Consider the following 25,311-nt stretch of genomic DNA (forward strand, 5'->3'; position numbering starts at 1 on the left):
TCAAAAGAAATCAATCCTTTTATAAGCACATACTTTAGGGGAAGAGCACTAGTGGGAGGGACGGCTAACGTGCGACACTACAAAGACTTGATGCGATGGACTGCAGCATCAAACGTGACAAAGAGGTCACAGCTGTGCAGAACAAACTTGGTGCTTCTGCTACTGTGTTATTCCCTGTTTTCTGTCACGCTTCTGAAATATTGGTGGCTTAATAACTAAGGCCCTGGGTTTTCCGCGATTCCGCGAAATATCGCGGAAGAAAAATAAGGGAAATATCGCGGAATCCCATATTTTTAGGGGTGTGCGGATATTCGAGTTCTCAAATTCGAATCAAATATAAATCGCTCGAATTACTTCATCCGCGACTCGAATGCCCAATATTCGGATTTCCGAATATCGGACTATTCGCCGAATACGAACGACACCTCCCGAAAGTGGGCTTCACCTGAAGCTTCCCTGCATGAGGTGAAGCCTGCATTACAAAACTGCCCCTGCTGCAGGACCAGCACAGACAGATTGCAGTTTAGCTTTAGATAACGTTAGCCCAAGTTTATTGTGGATACTTTGCCTGAGGAAGAGGCGGCGTCCCTCCCGTGTGCAGTTTAGCGGTGGCAGTGGGGGACTTTGATTTGATGTCTTGCCTTTAAAGGGGCCGTAAACAGGCCACCAAACATTTCTCAAATAATGATACCCCATAAAAGAACGCAGATCATAATGCCCAAATGTACATTTCGTTCGGTGCCTGCCAGCTCATTGACCCATATAACTGCTTTCAAAGATGAGTAACCAGCGAGCTCCTCTCCACCACGCATACGTCACATGGCTACGTAGCGTTTTGCCGTCCAATCGGGGGGCCGAGCTGCAGACATGACGTTTCAAATTACCAGCCAATAAACATACTTCGTTATCAGCTGTGAGTCGGAGCGCTCAGTTTGTTTGTGTGAAACGACGTTTTGCGCTCCGTGGTTCCAAAATTCAACGTCATGACATCTTCAACATCTCCGGCTGGCACAAACGTCAACAGTTGGGCTGCTATCACATGACGCGATTCGAACCTGGGGTCCTCCCAGTCACGACGTGACATGGCCAGCATGCTATCCACTGTACCACGCGAGCTGGTGACGCGATGTCGCGCAGCTCCAACCAAAGTACGACAGCCCAGTTGTCGGAACCATTCGAAGATGACGAAGATGTTCCATCGCACACGTACCTAAGGTTCCGGTACTGTAGTCCCGGATATTCATTCGCGCTCGTGGTGTGCTGCGTGCTACTGCCCAGAAAACGTAGTGCGTGTATGATACCTAAATTAAACGCATTTCTTTTTCAGTTTGAGGCAGTAACTGTTTAGGTTTTGATACAAAGAGGATTTTTTCACGTTCATCTAGTCCTATTCCGCATTTGAAATAAAATCATACGTGGAAAACTCTGTCGTAATTGGTGAGGAAAGCGCTATGTCAAAATTACGTAAAGTTATAGCGCAGGGCGGAGCTAAAATGCGAAAGAGTGCAGTGAATATTTCATCCGTATGCAAGCGCCTTTTGTTTTTGAGCGTTAGTAATTGCAAGGAGTTTCAGGAGCGTTAGTAATTGCAAGGAGCCTAAGTTTCAGTAATATAACGCAAAGAAATGTGCACCTTTTGTACCTGTTTACGGCCCCTTTAAAGACTCGTAAATAAGGCCTACAGCCAAGAAACAAAAAGGGTGTCCTGTAACTTCCACAGGGAATGTATCGTGAGCTCCTTCCTATAATCTTCCTATAAACTCTGTAGGTGCTAAAAAATCTTCCAGCAGGTATAAAATGATTGCAGGTGACAAACCCTGGTCTTTGTCAGAGGAGAACACAAGGTATCATGTATATATAATGCTGAGCCACAACAGTGGTTTCAAGCTGTAATATTATAAAATGTTTTTGTTCCCACATTATCCAAGAACATAAAGTGTTTCCCATTTCAAGCAGTGCTGTGGAAAATCACAGAATTTACGAGTCGGTGCCGCAGAATTTTGAAGCAGCAGAAAACCAGGGGCCTTACTAATAACCAATCATGAATTTACAGGCTGGGCCCAGAGCTGCGGATTTGGAAAGCAATACAGCGATACAGGGAACAGAGGTCCTTGCCTTCATAAACAACGATTAAACATTCATCCTCAATGACTGATCATGATCATCCTGCATCACCGGAGTGCCACAAGTGCAGCTAGGTGTAGCCAATGCACATTTCTGCTTCTGTTTTGTCATTGAGTGACTGTAGCACCACTTTTCTCATTATCTGCACTCATAGTGTAAACTCTCCTATTACGTCATCAGATGTGAAGTTGTTATTGCAAAGTTGTTTAACTACATTGACAAAGATGGTGAACTGCAAGTAGAACACAACTTGACAACACAAAATGGGTACTTCGTCATAAGTTGGTCATAGGAGTTGCACGTACTGTATTTTTCTGCTTGCAAACTTTCTCGCACAATGCTCTGCAAGTGTATTTTGTTATGTGCTGCGTATGCTGCAATTTTCTTAGTGCCACACTCTCACCATGGCATGAGAGAGCTGTGTGCAACCCTGTAAGAGTTGGCACCACACGACATGAAAAGCCCAAGACATGCACTCTTCATCATTCTGTTACCCATAACCATAGCTTGAAGTCACCGGAAATAATTGTAATCTGCTTGCAGCCTAATTGCTCGTCAAACATGTTGTCGTATTTCTTATTTTCTATACTATGCTTCAAAATTAAACGTTAAAGAAGAGTGACTGAAAAGTAACACTCCACCTTGAAGGAAGTACAAATGTGTCAACAAAAGTAATGACCATGTAAATATGGTGACCCCCATGCACAGATATTAAAGCTCTATATAGTGGAGGAATATCAAGGGATGTGCCATTCAAAGCAGCCGAAAATTGAGTTGTTGTATTTTTTGCTGTATATGGTCTCAGGGTTAGAAACATGGACACCCAAGAGTGAAGCACATTAACATTGCAGATGGTTTACTTCGTGTGTGTGTTTTTTTTTACCATTTCAAACATTAGCCTTTTTCTTCTCAGCCACCCATCAGTACTATCAATGTTGCAGATGGTTGACTTTGACACTGAATTGATTGATTGATTGTTTTTTTTGTAATACTGGCCTCATCACACCGACAAATTACTATGCATGAGTAGCAGACTGTCTACTTACAGGCATCAGCTGCATCACCCATCATCGAACTGAAATGCGCCACAGAACTTTGGTTGTGCAAATGGGGGTTCAACATTGTAGGTACACATTCAGGAGACACCACCAATGTACAATGCCACAAGAATCAAAATCCTAGCGCTGTTATGAGATCTCGCAGTATTTTTAGGTAGCACTGAAGCATACCATCCATCTAGCAATACAGTAGCCATTGTTACATAAAGGTTGTTAGCCCCCTTATCTTTCTGTGCAGGTTTTTGTTTTCATTGTGATGCTTGATTGAATGGCAGTCATAGAGTACTCCTCTATTTGGTATGTTTTTACCCCAGCGAACTGCAGCTGACCGACTTTTGGTACTTGTTGCAACATGTTTTTACTGTTATGTACTATTTGAACGAATGGAAATGATCAATGTGCCTCGAAGAGAATTTTCGCCGTTGAGCAATCATGAACTGCAATGTTGAAAGTTATAAAGATTCAGTTCTTATCCACTTGCACGTTTCTGGGTTTTACAGCTTTGCCAGTGTTACTGGGCTCTCACGTGGTCGTCAGGCAAAACAGCTGCATTACAGTTGCTTTACTTTCATCCCTACAGAAGCAGAGCAGCACGTAAAACTGATACAAACGATGTGCCAATGCTCTGTAAAAAAAAAAAAAAAAAGACCCTATTCTGACTCAGGATGCACAGGTATGCCTAGACACGGGAGCTCCTAATTTTTGGAAAGTCTTACCAAGGCAGTACAGTATAAGGCATCGTACCCTATGATGCACAGCAGGCATTAGGAGATACCAATAATGTGTGGTCAGCAACAGCAGGGGTATATTTAGAATTCGATGTGGACTAAACAGAGTGACAATGTTGAGCAACAATTACCATAGATGCCTTGTGCAGGGTTCTGCAAATATTCAGATTTCAGTTAATAATTTTGTTGAGTCAAATTCCAAAGCTAATAATTCTCTACTCGAATCAAAGGAAATCTACTCTTTCAAACTGAAGGTTCTGATGCAGCACGGGCAAGCCCATACCTGTAGCAGTAACCAAGTTCAGCCTCACACCCAATAACCTTTTCAGTGCAGTGGTCAAAGCCTTGCCAAGGCTGTTGAGAATGAGTCTAGAAATCTTAATATCTATGCAGACTGGCCCCCGGGGTTGCTCAAACGTTGATAGTGTGTAGAAAATTCCACGTGTTTTTACCGAAGTTCTTTTTCTGTTTGTGGCACGCTCAGCAGCTCTCTACTAACTTTAATCGACCGGGAATGTAAAAAACGGAATAGAGGCACGCGTCCCCACCGGAAGCAGTTATAGTCAACTCTCGTTTGTCCAGGCTTCACTTATTCGGATCCCCGCACTACCCGGACACAAAACGTGCCGACAGATTCCAGTCCATGCAATTTGCCTTCATTTATCCAGGCTTCAGTTACCAGATTCAGACAAAACATTGTAGGAACCTCCCAGGGAAAATACCCAACAACCTCCTCCACTTATTCAATCTTGGGTAGGAGTCGGCGTGTGATCTACATTTTAACGAGCGGGAGCGACGACCGTAAGGAAGTGCCACGTGGTGACCGGTCCAGTCATTTGACGCCATGGCCAAAGATTGTTCAGTAGCTTTCCACAGTGTCCTCGGTCATGAATGCCCCCCCGTCAGTCAAAACTTCGAAGTGTATGGATCAGCATGGCCAGCAAAGCTGCAATATGCATGTACATGAAGATACGAGACATTTGGGAGTGGGCAAGAACAGCACTTGACCTGGATGTCCCAAGGCACACCGTGGCAGACATTGTAAGTCATTCGAAAACGTGGACCCTGGCAACGAAAACGTCAATGCCGTATGAGAGCATGCAAGAAGAAAAGACAAGCTAGAAGTGGCCCTGCAGACATGGTTTGGAGACGTTTGAAGTCGCGGAGTACCAGCCAACAACATGATGCTTATCGAAAAGGTGAAGGGTCTTTTTGCTGTCAACTGAACTATTTTCGAGCGCTTTCGATACTGTGGTGTTTTAGTCTCTGACGGGAATGCGTAGATGCAGCAGGAGGCTTCTGCATATGTGCCTTGCTTCTACTTGAGTTTATCTATATTCAGTTTCATTATTCTTCCCTAGAATCAAAGGACCTTGAGATTGGACACAGAAGGTAGGGCAGAAAGCACTCTACGATCGTTTGTGTGCAATCAAAAATGTGACTAGATTCTAACCTTAAGTAACCATAAGGTAACCTGAGATGTGTACATGCAAATTTATTGGCACTTCGCACTGATGGCAGCAGGATGCAAGGCTTTTATTCTCTGCACCACCTAAATTATTTTAAACAACTCTTCGACAGCACACCCTGAAGTCTGCTCCGATCAACGAACCTTATCTCATCAAAGTATACATCTTCATTCAGCAAGATGTAGCATACTGAAGCAGCCTGTTCAAGATGAGTGCAACTGCGAAGATCACTTCATGATGTCATAATGCAAGTTATGGTGTCACCCTGTTGAAAGATGAACAAACTATCGGCATATATTAACAATATGCTTGGCACTCCTCTCTTCCTTGATTTCAATAGATCTTACCAGAAGTGACGTCAAATTCTCTCATGCGGGCAAGCTGCTTCTGAGGTTGCTTTGTCATCAGTTTCTTTCTTCTGGGTGGACGCCCAGGTACTCCTGTATTTACTCAAAAAAGATGGTCTAAAGAACTGTGGGGCAGAGTGCCCTGCAGGCATAACTGGTGTTCCATCGGCGTTTGTCCGGCTATTGTATTGCTGGGTAGTTAGAAAGACAAAATGTGAAATATGCATTGAGCCAAGAAAATTGTAAATAATATTACCTTCACACGGCAAGCAGAAGGAGGAAGTATTTCCTTCCCTTCCCCTGTTTCCTTTGGAGCTGCTGCTGATGTTTTATCATCAGTTTCTTCCTTATGGGTGGATGCGGTCATGTAACTACTCAGGTATCTACTCGGGTAAGATGGTTTGGAGGATTGTGGGGCAGAGTGCCCTGCAGGCATAACTGGTGTTCCATCAACGTTTGTCCGACTGTTGTACTGCTGGGTAGTTAGAAAGAGAAAGTGTGAGATATGCATTTAGCCAACAAAACTGTAAATATTATTACCTTCACACTACAAGTAGAAGAAGGCAGTAAATCTTTCCTTTCCCTTTTGTCCCTTGGAGTAAATGCTCTCTTGTTATGTAGCCAGCAGCCGAATGGTGCCGGTTTGACATGGTGATGATCACCAGACAGTTGACTTTGGATGACCTCTGTGCTTTCTGCATCTACATTGCCAGAGTTCTCATCATATGTTTGGTTGTGCTGAAAAAAAAAGTTAGGTGGCTTAGTAGTTCTATTCAAAATAGAGCTATGCAAATTCTAGCTAATTGCATGAAGCAATCTCAGTTATGCTCCAGCTTTCCAGAAGTAATCGCCGCATGCTTGCTGTATTTAACTCTTCCTGCTAGAAAAAAGTGTGGACACTTCCTCCTCTTGCCTCTCATTTCACATGAGTTCTTTTTCTTTTTTTTTTTGCGACAGTAAGGCAAGCGGGGCTAAAGCAGCACTTTCACAATTTTTTTTTTTTTTCGGCTATTTCTGTTGCTATACTGTGCATAGTTTTTAGTACTGTGCATATCTGTCCCTTCTATGTTGTTCCAGCCTCAGAACATCAGTTTATCTCTTATATCCATAGTTTTTGTTCGGTCTGCGGTTGCCCGTGGAGGACTTATTTCTGTAAAAAAAATAAAAAAGCTAGGTTTGTGTGGCAATTATCAAAGGCTAATTGAAAAAAAAAATTTCCTCAATTAAAAATTGTCCAAAGCCTTCCTAAATTGCGGCAAAAGTTTCCAGAAGGTAATTGCCGAAAGTCCCACAATCCCCCGGCGAGTACATCGCCAGTTAGAATTTTTTGATCACTTTAGGTGAAACACCCTGTACTAAATGGTACTCTTGCATCGGAGAGTTCCTACCTCAGTTGCTTTATGTTCAGCTTCTTCCTTACAAGTCGATCCCCATGTGCCCAAATGAGAGGGCTGTTCGGAAGCCTGTGGTAACATGGGCCTGGGAGACGCAGCTGGCATTCCATGCAGGAGAGTCTTGTTATCGTAGTCCTGACGAGGCAACTAACAAGGAAAGTGTTAGACATACCTTGCAGTGTCGTAACACCAAAGCTATAAACATTACCTCCCCCAGTTCCGTTTTGCAAGTTGAAGCAGAAAGAAAGTCCTTCCCTCCTCCTAGTGCTTCCTCAGGAGCACACGCTTTCACATCATCGAAGCGGTTACTAGGCGGTGCCCCTTGGACCTGGTGATAGTCACCATATAATTCAGTTCTGATTCTCCCTTGTGTGCTTTGTGTGTTTGCACTGCCAGAGTTCCCATCCAAGTTTGGCTGTTGCTGAAAACAAGGTTAAACAAGGTGAAAATTGCCGGTTCTCCATTACCAAGAATTGTCACTACATAACCACTATAAAGGTCCACTTTAGTAAAGAAGGTATTATGTAGACAATCTCCCTTTATCTCGTAGATTTTTAAATGTTCTAGCCAATAACCTGCCATTTCAGAAACAGAAATAATTGCTATTTTGAGCTTATTGATTTGAATGTCATGCATTTGTGATACATTTCGTATTGGCATGATAGGACACTTCTGCATGATCTTGTGCATGAATTAGGATAATTAATATCTTAATGTGGAGGTCTGTAGGGCAGTGTACCCCGCAGACGTAACCACCAGGGGGTGCGGTCCGCACCGGGTGAAGCGACGGAAGGGGTGACGCGCTGCACCAATACTGCCTCTTCCTCCCGTTCTCTGCGGCACGGTGACGCCAAAAAACAACATGAGGAGCCTTCTACGAGGCACATTATTATTTTTTTCTTAGTGTGGTGTAATATGTTTATTTATCGTGAATCGCCTGTTACGGAAAGGGATCTGTTAATGGGGCATGGGGTGGGGTTTTTTTTTTTGGGGGGGGGGGGGTGCAAAGAGCCCTCGCACCGGGTGACGCGTACCCTAGCGACGCCACTGGGTGTAACTGGTGTTCCATCAAAGTACGGCCTTTTGTTGTATTGGTGGGTGGGTGAGAGAGTAAGTGTGAGATATACATTGAGCCACCAAAACTGTAAATATTATTACCTTTGACCATTTCACACTGCTAGCAGATGAAAAAAGTAAGTCTTCCCCATCCCCTGTTTCCTTTGGAGTACATGCTTTCTTGTCATCTAGCCAGCTGCTGTGCTGTGCCTCCTCTTTGACATGGTAATCATCACCAGACCGTTGACTTGGGATGATCTCTATGCTTTCTACATCTGCATCACCAGAGTTTTCATCATACGTTGGGTTGTGCTGAATGAAAAGATAGCAGCTAGGTTAGTAGTTCTCTTCAAAACAGGTTCATGCAAATTCCAGCCAATTACATGAGGTTATCTCAATTATCCTCCACCTTTTCAGAAGTAATCACGTACAGCATGCTTGCTGTGTTTAACTCTTCCCCTTAGAGTGCAGAAAGAAGCGCCTGAAACATCAAGCTAATCACGACATACCTGCAGCAAGGACCATTGGTAAAGCCTATCCTGAGCAGGTTTCATGGAGGTTTATGGAGGTATTATGGAGGTTAATTCACAAGCAGAATGGGGGAACATTGTATCGGTACTCGATTCGCGAATCAAATAGTACTTCGAGTGATTGGTATTTGATTCGAATTCGAGAACTCAAATATCCGCACACCCCTAAAAAATAAGGGATTCAGTGAAATTCTGTGCCAAACGAAGGATTCCGAATTCTGCGAAATTTCACTGAATCACGGAAAACCGAGGGCCTTAGCAATAACCCATGCTGTGAAGGAAGCTCATTACTTTGAAACGGGTTACTAAACATTCTCCTGCAGCAGGGCGCAGCAGAGTTATTCTGCATAGGAGCGCTCACCATTCTTACCTGAGAAGGACTGTGCTGTACGTTATGGGCATACCAACTGCCATCTTTACTGGATGGGTATTCAGTACACTCTGCAGCACTTGGAGCTACATTGTTATGCTGTAGACGCTGAGGACACTGGTCCAAGTCATCCATGAGCAAACATTCACCATGTAAGACATTACTTGCGACTCGTTCTATGCTTGATGTATAGCAGAAGGAATCCGTGGCACTTGAATCCTGTTGGCAGATGTAGCGGACCACACTTCAAAGATTTGCCTAAGCTTTCAAATCATGACAAAAGTGCTTCCATAATTTTTGGAAATAAAAAAAGCTTGGCTTCACTTTGATGTAAGTCTTCTTGATTGAAGTCAGTGTGGCAATTCATAACATCTCTTAAAATTCCAACGCAGATAATTACATGATACCAAATGCTTTGTGGTGTATAAGATTAATTAAGAATGGGTTAATTAATAAACAATTAATTAATAAAGAGGTGGGCTAATTAATTAACCCACCTCACAGGCCCTTAGAATAGGCAAGAAAGAGAATGCCAGAAAATATCTCAGTACTTTTTGTTTATCATCAGATGTTGGCCAAAAATGTTACAATAACTGTCAGTCAATGTGCTTTCTGTGTGTCCACTCGTACATTTAAACTGGAAAATGTTTGAGCTCATATGAAGCTAGACCAGCGGGTATGCACATGACAAGTCAAAAAGGACACAACTAGGCCAAATTTCATTCTTCACCTGGACAATACAACATTCTACAGCATTTTGTTAATACTGCGGAACCATCAAATCCTCACCGGTGAAACCATTTCGTCAGTATGGCTTTGCTCCACTTCGTGATGGTGCTCGCTGTCATCTCGGCTGCAGTTTATATCAGCAGAACTCTTATCAATAATCTCCTGAGCATGTGACAGAGTTGGACTCTGCTTTACCATCTCTGGCACAGGAATGCCTGAATAACCTGCATTTTCTGAGTGTATCACGTCATAGCTGGATAGATGGGTGTCTGACAAAACTTCCCAAAGTGATGATGGCCCAGCAGGACTGACATATGTATCGTCCTTGAGGTCATGTTGGTTCCTCAGCTAGAAGAAGAATATATACGTATATTCCTTTTTTTACATATCTATACCAAATGGATTGCTGCATAAAGTAAATATATTATCATCAACAACATGCTGAGAAGGAAGACACTGCATAACATTTACACAGTGTCACATAAGTCATGATGAAAGCAGTAAAATTCACAAGAAAAGGACAAACGTAAATTAACACGCACACTGACTGCCCGCCGAACAATTTTACTTCCTTACACCCCTCTGGTATTTATTGCACAGAAAGGTACTCTGCTTCCCTGTCTGATAATAACATTTTCCATACTGACACACATGTTTGCCCTCTTCTTTCATCCCTCTCTCTCCCTTTGTACCTTCCCCATGTTTTATCGAAGACCCCTTTGCACCCACATCATCTGGTGTGCAGAAACATGTTCATTCTTAACATTCCTATGTTCTTTCAAACGACTATTTAAACATCTCCCCGTCTGGCCAATGTGCCTTCTACCACAGTTCAACAGAATCTCATACACCCAGTAGCACATTCCGCATCGGCTTCTACATGATTGGTTCTGCACTTGGTGCTCTTGGCCTCTTTGTTGATGATCAGTGGTAAAGATGACAGCTTCTTACCCCCCACAATCTTGACTTGGTGTCTGCATGCCGTTTTCATTAAACAATGTGACATATACCATGTCACGGTGTAGGGAATCACTACAATCCCTTTCAGGGGCAAGTGGGGGCTTAGTGAATTTTAGCACTTTTATCACTCATGAATGACTATATTACCAACAAGCTGGAAGAGGTGTGTGGAAGGAAGTGTTGAACCAAGCAGAGCAATTTTGGGAAGTCATGCTTTCATCTTTGCGAGTCTCACAGTGCGACACATGATTTCTGTCACTAACATTAAAACTTACTCATTCCGCTCCTGCACCAAACGATGAATGAGTGTTTCATATCGTATCAAGAAATAGTTTTTCTGTCATTATGGACCGGGGAACTTCAGTTCATGTGGACAAAGTAGTTGGATCATCAAAGTCACTTTACTCAAAGAAAATGCGTAACGTCGAGAAAGTACCCGAAGACGAATGAAGCTGGTACGAGAGAAGCCCAACCATGTGCACTACAGGGAAGTGCCCTGGTAAAGTTCTGCATGAATACTGTACTGTAGGTCAATATAGTAACTGCTGACAGATTTGTACAAAATGGAGAAAATTTGCTATTACTTAATTAGTCAATAACTATAGGACTGGTACAATATTACATTGAGCATTCAGTGTCACATACTATATGGCTTGTAATATTTAAGTGCATCATGTGTAGGACAAGCTTGCTAGAATGCATCTCACCTCTTCCTCTTCCTCTTGCGATGGCTCAGCTTCGTCAATTTTCTGAGTTTCATTCCTATTTGGTTTGCTGAAGAGTGCAGATTGCGAGTCTAAGCAGCCCTCTGTGAAGGCTTGATTAAGTGGAGTAGCCAAGGCTCTCTAAAGTGAAACATATGATATGGAGCTGTTTAAGTTACTGTATATAGTATAAGGATGTAATTAGGTGACATCTTCAGTTACATGACTCTGAACATAATTAATTTATAATCTAGTCAATACTTTGGGACTGGTACAATATTACATTGAGCATACGGTGTCACAGTATGTGGCTTGTGATATTTAAGTGCATCGTGTGTTAGGACTTAGGACAAGGGTTGGTTACCAGAAATAGAAATGTTAAACGTACAAATTCAGCAGCAAACACGAATGGAAACGGAAACAAAATTCAAGCCCGGAAACGTTAAAGGAAACTGAATTCACATATGCAATTCCCCTACCTTTCCTCTTAATATGCATATAATAATACTTTTAATTCCTTCGTACCTAGGACAAGCGTGGAGTGGAACAATATTTTTAATTTGTTCATACCTAGAACAAGGGTAGAGTTGAACCACCTTCTATCATCATATTTTGGATGAATGCTGATATGTTCCATCGAATTATAACTATAACCACCAATCCCCACTGTAGTGCTTTGCCTTGAGGGTATTAATAAATAAACAGATAAATGTGCATGTCTTAGTATTATCTCATGTAGATCTCATGAGTCATCAGATTGAAGGCTTTGCAAATCAGTCATGCAGAGAGGTTCCAGCGGGGAGCTCACAAGCGTCGTAAATAATCCGATCCAATCCGATCCACACGAAACCTGAATGCCGTAAGCTCGCAACTAACTTTTGGCTGTGCTCGAGTTTGTACCAAAATTGTGCCAGGGTGTTACAACAACGGCAGGCTGTGTCCACCACGGCGACCACCATGCCAAGCTGTGCCAAGACAAATGTCTGCACAGTTCCCTGTGAAGTCTGCCCCAGATGCACAGCCCCCTGGTGCCTGAGTCTGCGCAGAGTATGAATGGCCGGGGAAGACCACAGATGTCTTGAGGTGGTGATAGGGTCAGGAACACAAAACACAAGTAGACAGGACTAGACTACCTACCACCACCTCAAGGTCAAGGAAATGATACCATCAACATTTTTACACCAGCTTGCTTGATGCTCTGCTCGACGTCTTCTGTGTTTTTCTACTTCAAGTACCACATAGAAAGCATGGTTCGTTAACGGAAACGGAAACGTTATAAATGCCCAAATTCTGCAAGAAACGATAATAGAAACGGAAACAATAATCCGCTTAGGAAATGGATGCTGAAAATGGCCTTGAAACGCGGTAACGGAAACAAGAAATTGAATTTCTTAGGTACCGGAAGCAGGAACTGAAAAATTATTAGTTTCGGTAACAAACCCTGGTTAGGGCAAACCTGCTAGAATGTGTCTTACCTCTTCCTCTTGCGACGGCTCAGCTTCATCAATTTTCTGAGTTGCATTCCTATTTTGTTTGCTCAAGGGTACAAATTGGAAGCCTAAGAAGCTCTCTGTGAAGGCTTGATTGACTGGAGTAGCCAAGGCTCTCTGAAGTGAAACATATTATAGAGCTGTTTAAATTGCTCAAAGGACATAATTAGGTGACAGCTTCACTTCCATGGCTCTAACATAATTAATTTGCACAGAAAGTTAGTGCTAATTATTTGAAAGTAAAGTGAAATAAGTGGTTGAATTCAACCACTTATGCTAGCCTAGCTTATCTGGGATGAACATGAATGCGACCTGCTGCATCACATAGCTTTGAGAATACCTACAAGGTAGAGCTCTAACAGGGTGTTGAAATGCTCCTGCGCTGATTGAGGTAGTTTCCTCACATTCATCATGATCTGTAACAGAGCAACATATTGACATTAAATGCATTTTGCCTGGAGAACACCGGTTAATTGTCTTCTCTAGAAAAGCTTCAAGCGTTCCCAGGCGTGCTTGCACAAGTGTTGAGAAGTTCCTCAGTGCCATCCTCAGTGGCTTTGCCAGTGCTCTACGCACAAGTGTGTTGAGGGTGGTAGCGTGTGACCGAAGCTACTGAGGAAGCCCCTCAGCATTCGTGCAAGCAGGCCCTAGTTCGGTCATACAACTTTGAGCAGTACTGCACCTACCTTTCTCTGCAATGCACCTTGCACAAAATCTTCTCCAGACATTTGAAAGTGACTGGTCTGCACTTCTGCATCTACCTTTAATACAGTACTTTGATTACACAATTATTCATATAAAACAGTACTAATTGCACACTTTGATCCAGCTTGCTTATTAATATGCCAGGCTTTAGAGAGGGCAGAGAAAACAATGTGTTGCCTGCAAAGGTGTAATACTTTACAACTAGTACCTTTTTGCTGGTAGAGGACACTTCGCACTTCATCGCAACCGCCTCCTCCTCCCCCAGCTTCTTCTCAGTCTCCTCCTGTGACCAATAATAATCTCTACGTTGCCACAATGATCTCATCAACACATTCAAGATCATTTGTGATATATGACAAGTTTATCATTATGTTGTTAATAGACCTCTACCGAAGAAACGTCACAGTGACGTATTCATGATGTTGGTAAACATAGCGAAACCAAAACAGCACAGACGGAGAACATCGCTGTTTCACAAAGCCGTATTCCTTCACGAAGGTCAGGGGTCGCTTCTTTGTATTAGTGACGCACACAAATGAGGTCACGTTTTTAGTCGATTGGGCGTCTTCATTCGCGTTCCCGGCCCACCGCGGAAAGAAAAGAGGGCTCCATCCAAGGGTTGGTTGCATCCTCTCGAAAGTCAACGTCGTAAGCCTGTTGCGGCATGTGGTTTGTTATTACGACTTAGTTTGTGCTTGCTTTGTATAGACAGACCACATGCCCTTCAGGCTACAGAAGATGGAAGAGCCTGGTAGCCATCTTTAGAAAGGGCTACTGAAAAGATGGAGTGACCAGTAGTAGTGGAGCAGAACAATGTCATACAACTAATAATATGTAAGTACAACTAATACAACTAATAATATTGCATAAAAACCTTATGAAAAACTATACAGTCAAACTCCTTTATAGCGAACACCTTTTTAACGAAAATACCACTACAGCAAATTTTTTTGCTGTCCCGCTGGAGCCCTATAGGTCCTATAATGGACATCCTTTTTAACGAAAATACCTTCACCGCAAATTTTTTTTGCTGTCCCCTGAGTTTCGTTGTAAAGGAGTTTGACTGTATTTAAACATAGCTTCCTTGTGACCTATTGATTTTTCTGCTATAGTAGTTCCAGTCTACCAATTTGGCGGTGCTGTAGCACCGCCGTCGACTTCATTTGTTTGTAAACAGGGAGAGGTCTATTACTGAAGTCCCACTTTCAGGCTTCAAAATTCACAACGAGGAACTTGCGGCTAGAGATGCCATCAAACAAATATGTAGCCGATACACTACAAAAAACAGGTTACAACAACAGGTGTGTCCTTACATGATATGTATCATTTTCTGACACACAGGAGGGGTTACATGCCTCTGCAGGTGGTTCTGGTACAGCAGTCACTATGTCATCCTCATGGACCACCACTGCAGAGCTGACCTGCCAGCAAGACAGGAACGTATGAGCACATTGTGAAAAGCTGGAGACTAGAATGTGTGTATGTAATCGTGTGACATGATGCACTTTATGATGCACACACTAAAGTACACAACAACATTGTTTGTGCATATATGCAGGGGCATGGTGACAGGGGTTGCTTACGTGGCTTAAATACCTTTTACACTGCTGTTTCATAGAATCTGCTGTCTTATACAGGGTGTTACCCTATAAAAGTGCTCGCCAATTACTCAATGCAGGCGGTACAATGTGCTGCCTACGTGTAAAACTCATAAGGACATTCCATCATGGTAAATATGGAAGTGATTGAACACCGTCACGCAAAGTTATAGCGCAAAACGCGAGGTTCCCGTAGTCAAAACAGCCAAGATGGCGCCTCTCAGTAAGCAGACGACATCCCTTTTGGGTGCCGTTTGCCGAGTACGTCGGCAGTTTTCGTTGCTCACATTGCTTACTTCTGAGCAAAATACGACAGTTACATGAAAGCGAAATGAAAACTACAGTTCCATCCAGCTGGCAGGATATGCGACACGTCGTCGTCTGGGGAGCAGCATGTCAAGTGCATCTTCTCAACGCCGCCATCTTGATTGTCTTGACTACGGGAATTGCACGTTTTGAGTTATAACTTCGTGCTGCGGCGCTCAATCACTTCGAAATTTACAAACATTAAATGTCCTTATGAGCTCTATATGAAGATCGCACAATGTGCCACCTGCATTGAGTAATTGGCGAGTACGGCATGGCATACTGGTATGGTATACGGCATGGTATACTTTTATAGGGTAACACCCTGTACATCTCTTACTCCAGGTATACACGCACCTTATCTGTAGCACCTGCATCGACCTGCTTTTCCACATCAACATTTCCAGTGCACTGGTAGTCATGGATTGCAAACTTCATCCTCAAAACGCTTCGGTTGCACTTTGGACAGATTTCCGCTTGTTTTCCACAAACTTTTTTGTGTTCCTAGAAAAAGAAACAGAAAACTGGTGATTTGCAGGGTATTCTGTAAGGCCCAAGTTGTAACGTTATTGCGTTACTCGATGCAAAAAGCGACTCAACACTTCAGCTGTGTTGTCAGTGAAAAGCCCCGACGATTGCTCGGGGCTTAAATCCATTCATCTATGTTGTTGTTGTTGTTGTAAGATTGTAAGGCCCTGGTTTTCTGCTGTGGCAAATTCAAAATTCCGCGATTTTCTGCGGCAAAGAGTCAACGACTGCTTGAAGCAGTAAACACTACATTTTCTTGGATAGTGTGGGAACAAAAAATATATTATAAATATCAGCATTACATGATATCTTGTGTTCTCCCCTGACAGCGAATGTGGTCTGTTCATAAGTTCAAGCAAAGTTCATAGGAATTGACAAAAGCTTTATCGTATAATAGATGCTAGGTTCGGAACAAGCACTGCCATTCCGTTCTGAAACCCAATTAATGTATTTACTCGCATAGTTTGCGCACTTTCTCCCCAAAAGGGTCGTAAAAGTTGGGGTGCGCAAATTGCCCCTGAAAGTTCGTTACGATATTCAAACGACGCAAAGTTTCAAAATTTTAGCATGGCGGTCATATAAGCTCTCGCGGTAGAGTTGATATTGACATCAGTGCATTGCGCAAGCACGAAAGAAGCACCCAAATACTGCGCAACCGCCGACGGTTGGGAGGCAAAACGCCGGCCCACTACCGTTCATATACCGGTGAAATACGTAGGGAGGGACGCTGCTGGAAGACTCCGGTAGTCGCACTTCACAACCGAAAGTGCGCTACGTTTGCAAGGTTTGTCCAGCGTTTCTTTCCCCGTTTTGTAGTTGGTTTTGTAGACGCGCGTGCCATATATCTGCGCACGAAAACGCGTGTGCGCAAATTATGCGATTTTTTTGTGTGTCATTTTTACTGCTAAACTAGGGGAATGCAAAATACGCGAGCAAATGTGTCAAAGGGTCGCTGTACATTGGAGCAGTTGAGTTATTTGATGCTCTTTTGCGTAATCGTGCAATACTACTCCTGAGACGCTGCACGTCATAGTAACAGTCCACACTGCACCAATCGCGTCCTTCGTTCCAATCGGATTTCCGCGAAATTCGACGCAAAGCGAAGGATTGCGCGAAACTTCGCAGAATCTCGGAATCGCGGAAAACCCTGGGCCTTACAGTAATATGTGACATACTTTGAGGCAGGGTTGGCACGCACCAGTAAACACAGATATGGATGCTGTCTGTCCATCTGTGTTCCCCGTTACATTTCTTTTAATGTGTGAACAATACACCAACACACACACTATATACATCTTCTTATATACCTGGAGGCTTCCACGTCGCTGTGGTTTGTAGCAGTAGGAGCACTGTACTTGCTTTTCCAAGCAGGAATTCGTATGGTCTTCATACATGGATCCCGGAAATTTTTTTCCACAGAAACCACACGCTAGACGCGTACGTTCACACGACAGGAAGTGCACCTGCAGTGATGAATGTGCAATGAGAAACATAATGTATATGCTACCTCTCAAAGATTAAAAAATCATCAGAGTCTGCCGCTTGGCGGTTGTCATACTGGATGTGTACGTAGATTAAGATGCGGCAGTAGTTCAGACTATTACGATGAAATATTTGCCCCTTCTGCAGCATATATCTTGAAAAGTTGGAGTTGGATCGGACGGCTACGTAATTATAGTTGAAATAAATGGGAGACAGAAGACGAAAGTAGGGGAAGTAACAAAAAAGGGGTTTATTAAAACTTAAAAATTATAAAAGTTAGGGAGGATGTCTACGTTACGGCGGAAGCTCCGCCTTCTTCGGGACGCATTTAGCTCTTTCGTCCCGAAGAAGGCGGAGCTTCCGCCGTAACGTAGACATCCTCCCTATATATATACAGTCGACCCCCGTTTATCCGGACGGTGCCGTTCCCGGCGAAATCGTCCGGATACCGGGGCATCCGGATAAATGAAACGACCGAATAGAGACCTCCTACAGAGCAAGGTTTAATTAAAACACAGAAATCTCGTCAATGACAGCTGTTATATAGTAGTGTAGGCACTCGATTCCTGCAAACTTTTGCTAATTGCATAGAGTTGAGCCACGCTGTTGCGCTGCTCGAAGAATGTCAATGCGGTCGCAAAGTATCAATGTCCGAGCCTTGTTTCTCACTGGCGTCATCGGCACCGTCTTGCTGCACATGATCGGAGACAACAGCAGCAATCACACCGTCGTCAGTCATAGCTGCACACGCGTCATCATCCTTATCAACGTCAACGTAGTCAGAAACCGCAGCATCATCTACGGCAGTCGCAGTGAGTCTCTGCATCAGGAATCGCAGCTCAACGGGCCGTAAGCAGCAGGCCCTCGGGTTGGAGTTTTCCCCTCTAGAACCGGACAGTTGCTCGAGATATTTCCAAATGACTCGACTGGTCAACGTGATGCACACAAATAGAAAAGGGGGTCATCGTGCACGGTTGTCTCCCCTACGGAGGAATGTAGGTCCCTGACGTGTGACGGGAATAACCCCAAAACAGCGAAAAGGGTGACGAAGTGGGGTCAGCGTCTCCTCTTACTCACGGTAGTCCGGATAACTGAAGCTGGATTACAAGAATTTTCGACTTTCGTTCCCTGGAATTCTTGTCCGAGTCCGGAAGCTGAAGTCCGGATAAACGAGAACAAAATACATGGAGGAAAATCTGTTCCCGTGCCTTTTGTCCGGATACCGCGGGATCCGGATAAATGAAGTCCGGATAAACGGGGGTCGACTGTATATATATATATAGGGAGGATGTATATCGGAGGTATAGGTATATATATGAATGTATAACTGAGTACAGATGGACGCGAAAACAAATAGACTACAAGTAATGAAGAGATATATATGTGAATATATATATGAATGTATAACTGAGTACAGATGGACGCGAAAACAAATAGACTACAAGTAATGAAGAGACTTGGGAGGCCGTATAAGAGTTAATATATAACCCGTGCGTGCGTGCGTGCGTGCGTGCGTGTTCAAGGGGGGGGGGGGGGGGGCTATCCACCCCAAACGTTAGGCTAGTTTTCCTCCTCTCGCCTCCCCCGTTACGCGCTTCCACGATGAACCCCCACCCCACAAGCACAGGCCTGGATCCGCCCCTGCTCAATATATTCATGGGTGCTGTCTCAATGTAAAAACATATATCCACCCGTATTTATTGACACCAATGTTGTATCCCGACACTATGTTATGCTTCGCCCCTTCAAGACATTGTAATCGTGCTGGAATAAATCGGGCGTGTTTGACATTCATATAGGGTGTTTATTTATTTTTCGTTACAGAATTTTTATTAAAAAAACTAGCAGAGCAAAATAGATGCGTTTTTGTAGTTGAGTTATATGGCCAGGTGACCATTCTCTCGAAGAATGTGTGTACGTACTTTTCGAGCGCAAATGACGCGACTTTCGCCTTATCTGGGTCGGAGAGCGGACTATCTGGCCAACAGATTAGCTACTACACTCACACTCCTATACAACAAAACTCAGGGGACAGCAAAACAAATTTGCAGTTAAGGTATTTTCATTAAAAAGGATGTCCATTATTGGACCTATAAGGCTCCAGCGGGACCGCAAAAAAATTTGCTGAAGTGGTGTTTTCGTTAAAAAGGTGTTCGCTATAAAGGAGTTTGACTGTACACCAATCAGCTCCATCGCTCCAAAGCACGTGGCTTTCTCATGTGAGTTGCCTGTCGCTCTGTCCGCGCTCGAAAAGTGATTAATTCTTGTTTCAGCTCATTTGCATAGCGAAATTCGGCGACGGATATTTCAACAGACGTGCACGTTTAGGGTATTTTTTTAAAACATGGAATGTCTTTCAAAGAGGAATATCTCCTGTTCTGTTATCTTGCTAGTGCGCAAAATTCCCTAATGAAAGAGGTAAATTAATCAATTTTAGGTAATTAGTGATCGTGTAGTTACATACTGTCTTCAAGAGAATGTTCGCCTGGCCATATAACTCAATAAAAACGGCCTCCATTTTGCTCTGCTAAAAATTATGTAACGAATAAATATAAACACCCTGTATACCTGCTAGCTCATGCGCGACTTTGCCGCTTGCTGGCTCGTACGGCCCTCGCCCTCTTCTTCTTTCTCGCCGAAAACTTCACTTCCCGCCAGAGCCGTATTCTTCCCGCGCGTTTCGGGCGACGCGCGCACGAGGCCGCCCGAGCGCTTGCGCATTACCGAGTCATCTGTCCTCTGCGTTTGTTATATTCGCGCCTTCCAGTTCTTATGGTTGCCGACCATATATGCGTGGCGCTATTTCGATCTCTACAGTCGGCTCATAGGAATCCGCCGAAGAACTCAACAGACCGCATCAGGGACAACCTAGCGATGACTATGTTAATGTGCCTCATGCACGTCGGTCAGTCATATCGTGCCTTCGCAAATTTGTAGACAATGTCGGAGCTTTCCGGCGCCATGTGGTCGAAATTACCCGCTCACTCCTGTAACCTGCGGCACGTGCAGCTTGTCGCCGCGCAAATACAGGCTGAAAAACGAGACACGTACACGTGTACGACAAAACGACGTACGACACGTCGTTCGGCGAGTCGCACAGCTTCACGTCACGACATGTCGCATGCTGCCTTCGCAGGCACATGGACGGCGACATCCCTATATGTCGCTCTGGAGTCCGAACCGCTGTACGATGTTGCTGCGTGGCCTCGCTTACACTTTACTTAACGTAACGAAATTTGCTCATATCATAAAATACAGTAAACGAGAGAACAATTCGTTCCTTCTGTCACTTGTTTTTCACAACGCGGCACGACGAAATCAGTCACTCGTTTATCCATTTATTCGTTGTGTTCCGAGCACACGCTGTCCGCCGTTCATTCTCGGATCCACTACGACTACGAGAGTCGGAGCATGGCTGCTTGGTTCGTGATGTCACCACATAATCACTGCAACCTCGAACTGCAGCGGAGGTGTCGAGGCCGTTTTGTCGCTCTGTGACGTCTCATCTCATAGAGAGCTGCTGTGATGACATATCTCGCCAGAATCCGTCCTAGGATGCTTTGCTTTGCTTTGCGTTGCGTCGGTCGTACATGTGTCTCGCTCTTGACACACCTTACGTTTAAATCAGCTCCAATGACCTTGCCTCACCCTTGTAGGGACACCGGTAGACCCTACAGTGTGTGACAGACTTGACGGCTGCTGCGGACCACCAACCGCAGAGCCGTGCCCATCATCCTCTCCAACGGAGATAGGCGCTCCCGCTTGTCTGCATTGCTGTCCACCTTGGTCCGCCAGCAATGACGCCATGACTCATTATCTTCAAGATGAGAGGTGGCTTCCCTCGCAGCTTTAGGTCACTTGACCGTAGTTTACTGCTCAACGACGCCTTCACCCCTGTGTTCCCTGCTAGAATGGTTTACAGTAAGTACGATGCTGTGCTCAACTTGCCATATTACTACGATTCCCCATATCATCTAGGACTAGCGACCAGTACACACGTGAACGACGGGTGCTTCGACGCCAACTTTAATTGTCCAGAGTCCTTGACCCATGGAGCACCCCTGCGCGTCAGTACCTGGCTCCCCCTTCGCGCTCTCTCATACTGACACAGCTCTACGCTCTACCATTCTTCACCAACTTCCTCACATTTCAGATATGCGATAGATTCTATAATTGATTTCGTTAACGTGCGGCAGGCATTACCTCTCACCTTACCTGAAGATTTGTCAACGTGGAAACCTTTGTACAACCTTGTTTCTTATTTGGACAGTAGACTGCCATATTCTTCAGAGCCGTGATCACAGCGTATGCTTCATCCATCTGCAAAACCAAATAGTGGGCACATGCTTTTTCTTTTTTAATATTGCTACTCACTTTTCTAGGATTTTGAATGGGTAACTACACAGGGTGTCTTTTTTTTTTTTTTTTATGTGCCACAGATTTTTTTTATTAAAAGTCTACGAGAGCCCTGGTATGCCGTTTGGGCGTCTAACATACCTGGCCTGGCGGACAACTTTCCTAGGTGGTCGCATCAGTGTTCGATGACTAATTAACTAAAATCTGATAATTAACTTATTAATTAACGAGTTTTCGGGAAAACCGGAGATGGCAGGATTAATCAGCGATTTGGAAATGTTTCTGTGCTTCAAGATACGAGCAGTTTTTGTCTGCTATGCAAATGAGTCGAAACCGAAAAGCGCGCCTACGCCGACGGAGGCTTATCTGGGCCGTAAAGCGGATTATCTCCATATAGCTCCAAATCACGTGGCGCTGTGGTCCCTGCGTTCGGAGTATACAGGGTGATCGAAATGATGATAGAAATTCGTAGAAAATAACGTAGGCAAGGGAGAGACTGAAGGGATTTCTTTGTTTTCTTTTTTTTTTATTGCCAGAACATTTGCCACATATTGGTACCGTTTTTATTTCATTTATGGAAATTTCATTTCCTGAATTGAACTACGACATTCCCCGAGTCAACCTAACGTTTTCTTTGCGGAAATGGGTTCCTCGTGGTCATTTTACTCAGTATAGCACCTGTGACCCTGACATCAATGACGATAATTGCTTAAATAAATTGGCCGAAAATTAACGGAAGTGAGTCCTTGGCTCCGCCACTTTTATGTCACCTCTTCTTCGAGCGCCAAAGTGCAAGTAGAGGAGGTTACAATGACACGGCATACGAAAGGGAAAGTGTTTGATCTCCCAACCCACAGAAGGATTCCGCTTGTGGGAGACCTCGTTTTCGATCAGATAGCTCTGATTCCCGCACTCACCGCGTGTGTTTGTTCTGTGGGTTGGGGTCCTAACCAGGGCCCGATCTAGGAATTTCCAGAGGGGGGGGGGAGGGTCCGCTACGGACAAGTGCCACGTGCATGCTGGGATTGGTCCACTGAACCCTATGTTCAAGCCTGGAATTGAGAGGTGATCCGGATCCCGGGACCCCCCCCCCCCCCTTGATCTGCGCCTGGTCCTAACCTTCTCCCCCTCGTATGGCGTGTCAATGTAACCTTTCCTCGCACTTTGGCGCTCAAAGTAGAGCCGACAAAACAAAAAAAAAAAAAAAAGTGGCGGAGCCTCGTTCCCACGAATTTTCGGCCAATTTCTTTCAGCAATTGTCATTTATATCAGCGTTGCAGGTGCTATACTGAATAAAATGACCACGAGGAAACCATTCCCGCGAAGAAAACGTTAGGTTGACTTGGGAAATTTCGAAGTTCAATTCAAGAAATTAAATTTCCATCGATTGAAATGAAATAAAAATGGCACCAATATGTGGCCAATGTTGCTGGCAGAAAAAAAAAAATCCTTGAACGCACGTCTCTCCCTTGCCTACGTTATTCACTATGAATTTATGTCATGGTTGGCGGACCACCCTGTAGATATCGCAAAACAAAAGCAAAACAAAAGCGAAACCTCCAGATCCCTCCCCCCTCGTCACCAGCCTCTGAATAAACAAATTCTTCCAGCTAGGCTGTAGCACTAAACCTATAGATCTGGAGGGAAAACCTCCAACTTGGCAACACTGCCTTCAGCATTGAGAAGGCACTGGGGAACAGTAGGGGAGCAGGTAAAAGCACCGTCGCCATCCGGCTCTGTGTGCCCTGGCGCGCTATCTCAAGGACTGGACTTCACCATCGGACACTCAGTCTTATCAGTGCTCTCAAGAATCAAGCGTCACAGAGCCGAGCTGGTCGCACCGGTGTGATTTACGTCGCCATCTTGTCCTTTCCTTCTGTCCGTCTGTCTATTATGACAGGCACTTTTCAAACTCTCTCCCTGATTTAACCTAGTTCGTGTTATGTTCCTTTTAATTTCGACTTGATCCGCTCAACCACGATGTTCCACGAAGCGCCCATTGCGCAAGTTTGCGCAGTCACCAGCAGTCTTCCAACTGTCCCGCTGCTCGCGAGCTCTTGTACGTTCCCTCAACCTGCATGGGCATGCTCCAGACGTCGAATATACATTGCTACCGTTAGTACAGTGCTGGACAAAAGTTTACGGAACACGCTCCGGCGCATTCCTCCCTCAGAGTGACCACGCTAGCAGCGAATGGTACCGTACGGACTTGCAAACAGGTGACTGGGTTACCTAAGCGCATGTCTGTTAGTCCGTACAGTCCCATTTGCTGCTGGCGTGTCACTCTGTGGAAGGAATGTGCCGAAGCGTGTTCCGTAAACTTGTGTCCAGCACTGTACAAGTATACCACACGGGTGAAAAGCAAAGTAAGAAAAACCTCTTCTTGCTTCACATGGACCTGAGGAGCGCACATTTACGATGGCACAGACGAGACGCATCTGGTATATCTGTGAACATAGTTTTAGTGTACCGTACGTACGCCATCGCCTTTGCGTACGTTAGGGATAACACTGGTGGTTCTGCGCACGCGCACACCATAAAGAGAGCTTCTCGCAGTGCGCTGAACCACCACGGTATCCCCTACGTACGCAGAGGCGATTGCGTACGATGTACTAAAACTCTCTATTGACTAGCAGCATACTTATTCTGACGCATAAACGCATCAGCGGAAACGAGGACGCAGATCGAACAGCCGCAGGCGCGCACCAGTACACCCGGCGTGCCGTTACCTCGTCTCAAGCCTCACTGGCCCCATGATGCAGTCTCAATGGCAACGTGACATCACCACCCACTCTCTGCTTTACTCCGTTGACTCCACATGCCGCGTTCCTTTACCACAGTCTTCCACCGCGTGAGACAGAGACTGTTCTTCTTCTGGGCCCAGAAGAAGAACAGTCTCTGCTCGAAATATCGGCGGCTCCTGTCCTGAGGCAACTCCCTTCCTACTTCTTTACCGGTTCGCTGGATTTCTACCCATCAATGTATATAGGAAGTTTGGGGAAAACAATGCTAAATGAATCTATAGGGTCGACACAGAAAGGGGCTGTGCCTGCCCTATATGATATGTTCAAACGTTCCTTACCTCACGAAACTGAATATCCTTCTTTTCGTATTGGCAGAATATAGTCTGTTGCGAGCTACGTTGATCAACGCAGGTAGAACAAAAGACGTGATTTTTGGGGTCCACGTACATCGTGAGGGAGATCATGTGGCATTTCGAGCACGTATTCCAATGCGGGATCTCGTCTGAAAATTCTATTTCCACAGGGCCACCAGGAAGGCCTTGGAACTTCACTTCTTTCGGCATGTCAGTTGTTCGGGCAATATCCGTTTAGTAAAACCTGGATGAAAAAAAAGAAAGGAAAAGACACCAAATA

The 25,311-nt window shown here is 44.5% G+C and overlaps 2 protein-coding genes across 15 annotated transcripts in view; one reads left to right on the forward strand and one right to left on the reverse strand.

Annotated features, from left to right (window-relative positions):
• The window catches only part of LOC135401107 (mitogen-activated protein kinase kinase kinase 15-like), a 32,340-nt gene extending 28,682 nt beyond the window's left edge, over positions 1-3,658 (forward strand). For all 8 annotated transcript variants that reach the window (XM_064633285.1, XM_064633288.1, XM_064633286.1 and 5 more), the window contains one exon: positions 2,054-3,658. In XM_064633285.1, the coding sequence (XP_064489355.1) occupies positions 2,054-2,123 (70 nt within the window). In that variant the 3' untranslated portion in view covers positions 2,124-3,658. The remainder of the gene's footprint in view (positions 1-2,053) is intronic.
• Positions 3,659-5,427: 1,769 nt separating this feature from the next.
• Positions 5,428-25,311, reverse strand: part of LOC135401108 (uncharacterized) — an 89,486-nt gene continuing 69,602 nt past the window's right edge. For 3 of the 7 annotated variants that reach the window (XM_064633297.1, XM_064633296.1, XM_064633294.1), the window contains exons 2-20: positions 25,017-25,275; positions 21,794-21,898; positions 17,404-17,559; positions 15,926-16,072; positions 14,978-15,085; positions 13,873-13,947; positions 13,646-13,720; positions 13,304-13,375; positions 12,945-13,076; positions 11,473-11,610; positions 9,866-10,153; positions 9,077-9,295; positions 8,279-8,488; positions 7,329-7,541; positions 7,115-7,267; positions 6,267-6,464; positions 5,983-6,201; positions 5,727-5,917; positions 5,428-5,644 (exon numbers count right to left, since the gene is read on the reverse strand). In XM_064633297.1, the coding sequence (XP_064489367.1) occupies positions 5,738-5,917; positions 5,983-6,201; positions 6,267-6,464; positions 7,115-7,267; positions 7,329-7,541; positions 8,279-8,488; positions 9,077-9,295; positions 9,866-10,153; positions 11,473-11,610; positions 12,945-13,076; positions 13,304-13,375; positions 13,646-13,720; positions 13,873-13,947; positions 14,978-15,085; positions 15,926-16,072; positions 17,404-17,559; positions 21,794-21,898; positions 25,017-25,241 (2,913 nt within the window). In that variant the 5' untranslated portion in view covers positions 25,242-25,275 and the 3' untranslated portion in view covers positions 5,428-5,644; positions 5,727-5,737. Of the gene's footprint in view, positions 5,664-5,726; positions 5,918-5,982; positions 6,202-6,266; positions 6,465-7,114; positions 7,268-7,328; positions 7,542-8,278; positions 8,489-9,076; positions 9,296-9,865; positions 10,154-11,472; positions 11,611-12,944; positions 13,077-13,303; positions 13,376-13,645; positions 13,721-13,872; positions 13,948-14,977; positions 15,086-15,925; positions 16,073-17,403; positions 17,560-21,793; positions 21,899-25,016; positions 25,276-25,311 lie in introns of all 7 variants that reach the window. The other 4 variants (XM_064633299.1, XM_064633300.1, XM_064633298.1 and 1 more) reach the window with 4 other exon arrangements.

The sequence above is a fragment of the Ornithodoros turicata genome, chromosome 7 (assembly GCF_037126465.1).
Source record: "Ornithodoros turicata isolate Travis chromosome 7, ASM3712646v1, whole genome shotgun sequence".
NCBI lineage: Eukaryota > Metazoa > Arthropoda > Arachnida > Ixodida > Argasidae > Ornithodoros > Ornithodoros turicata.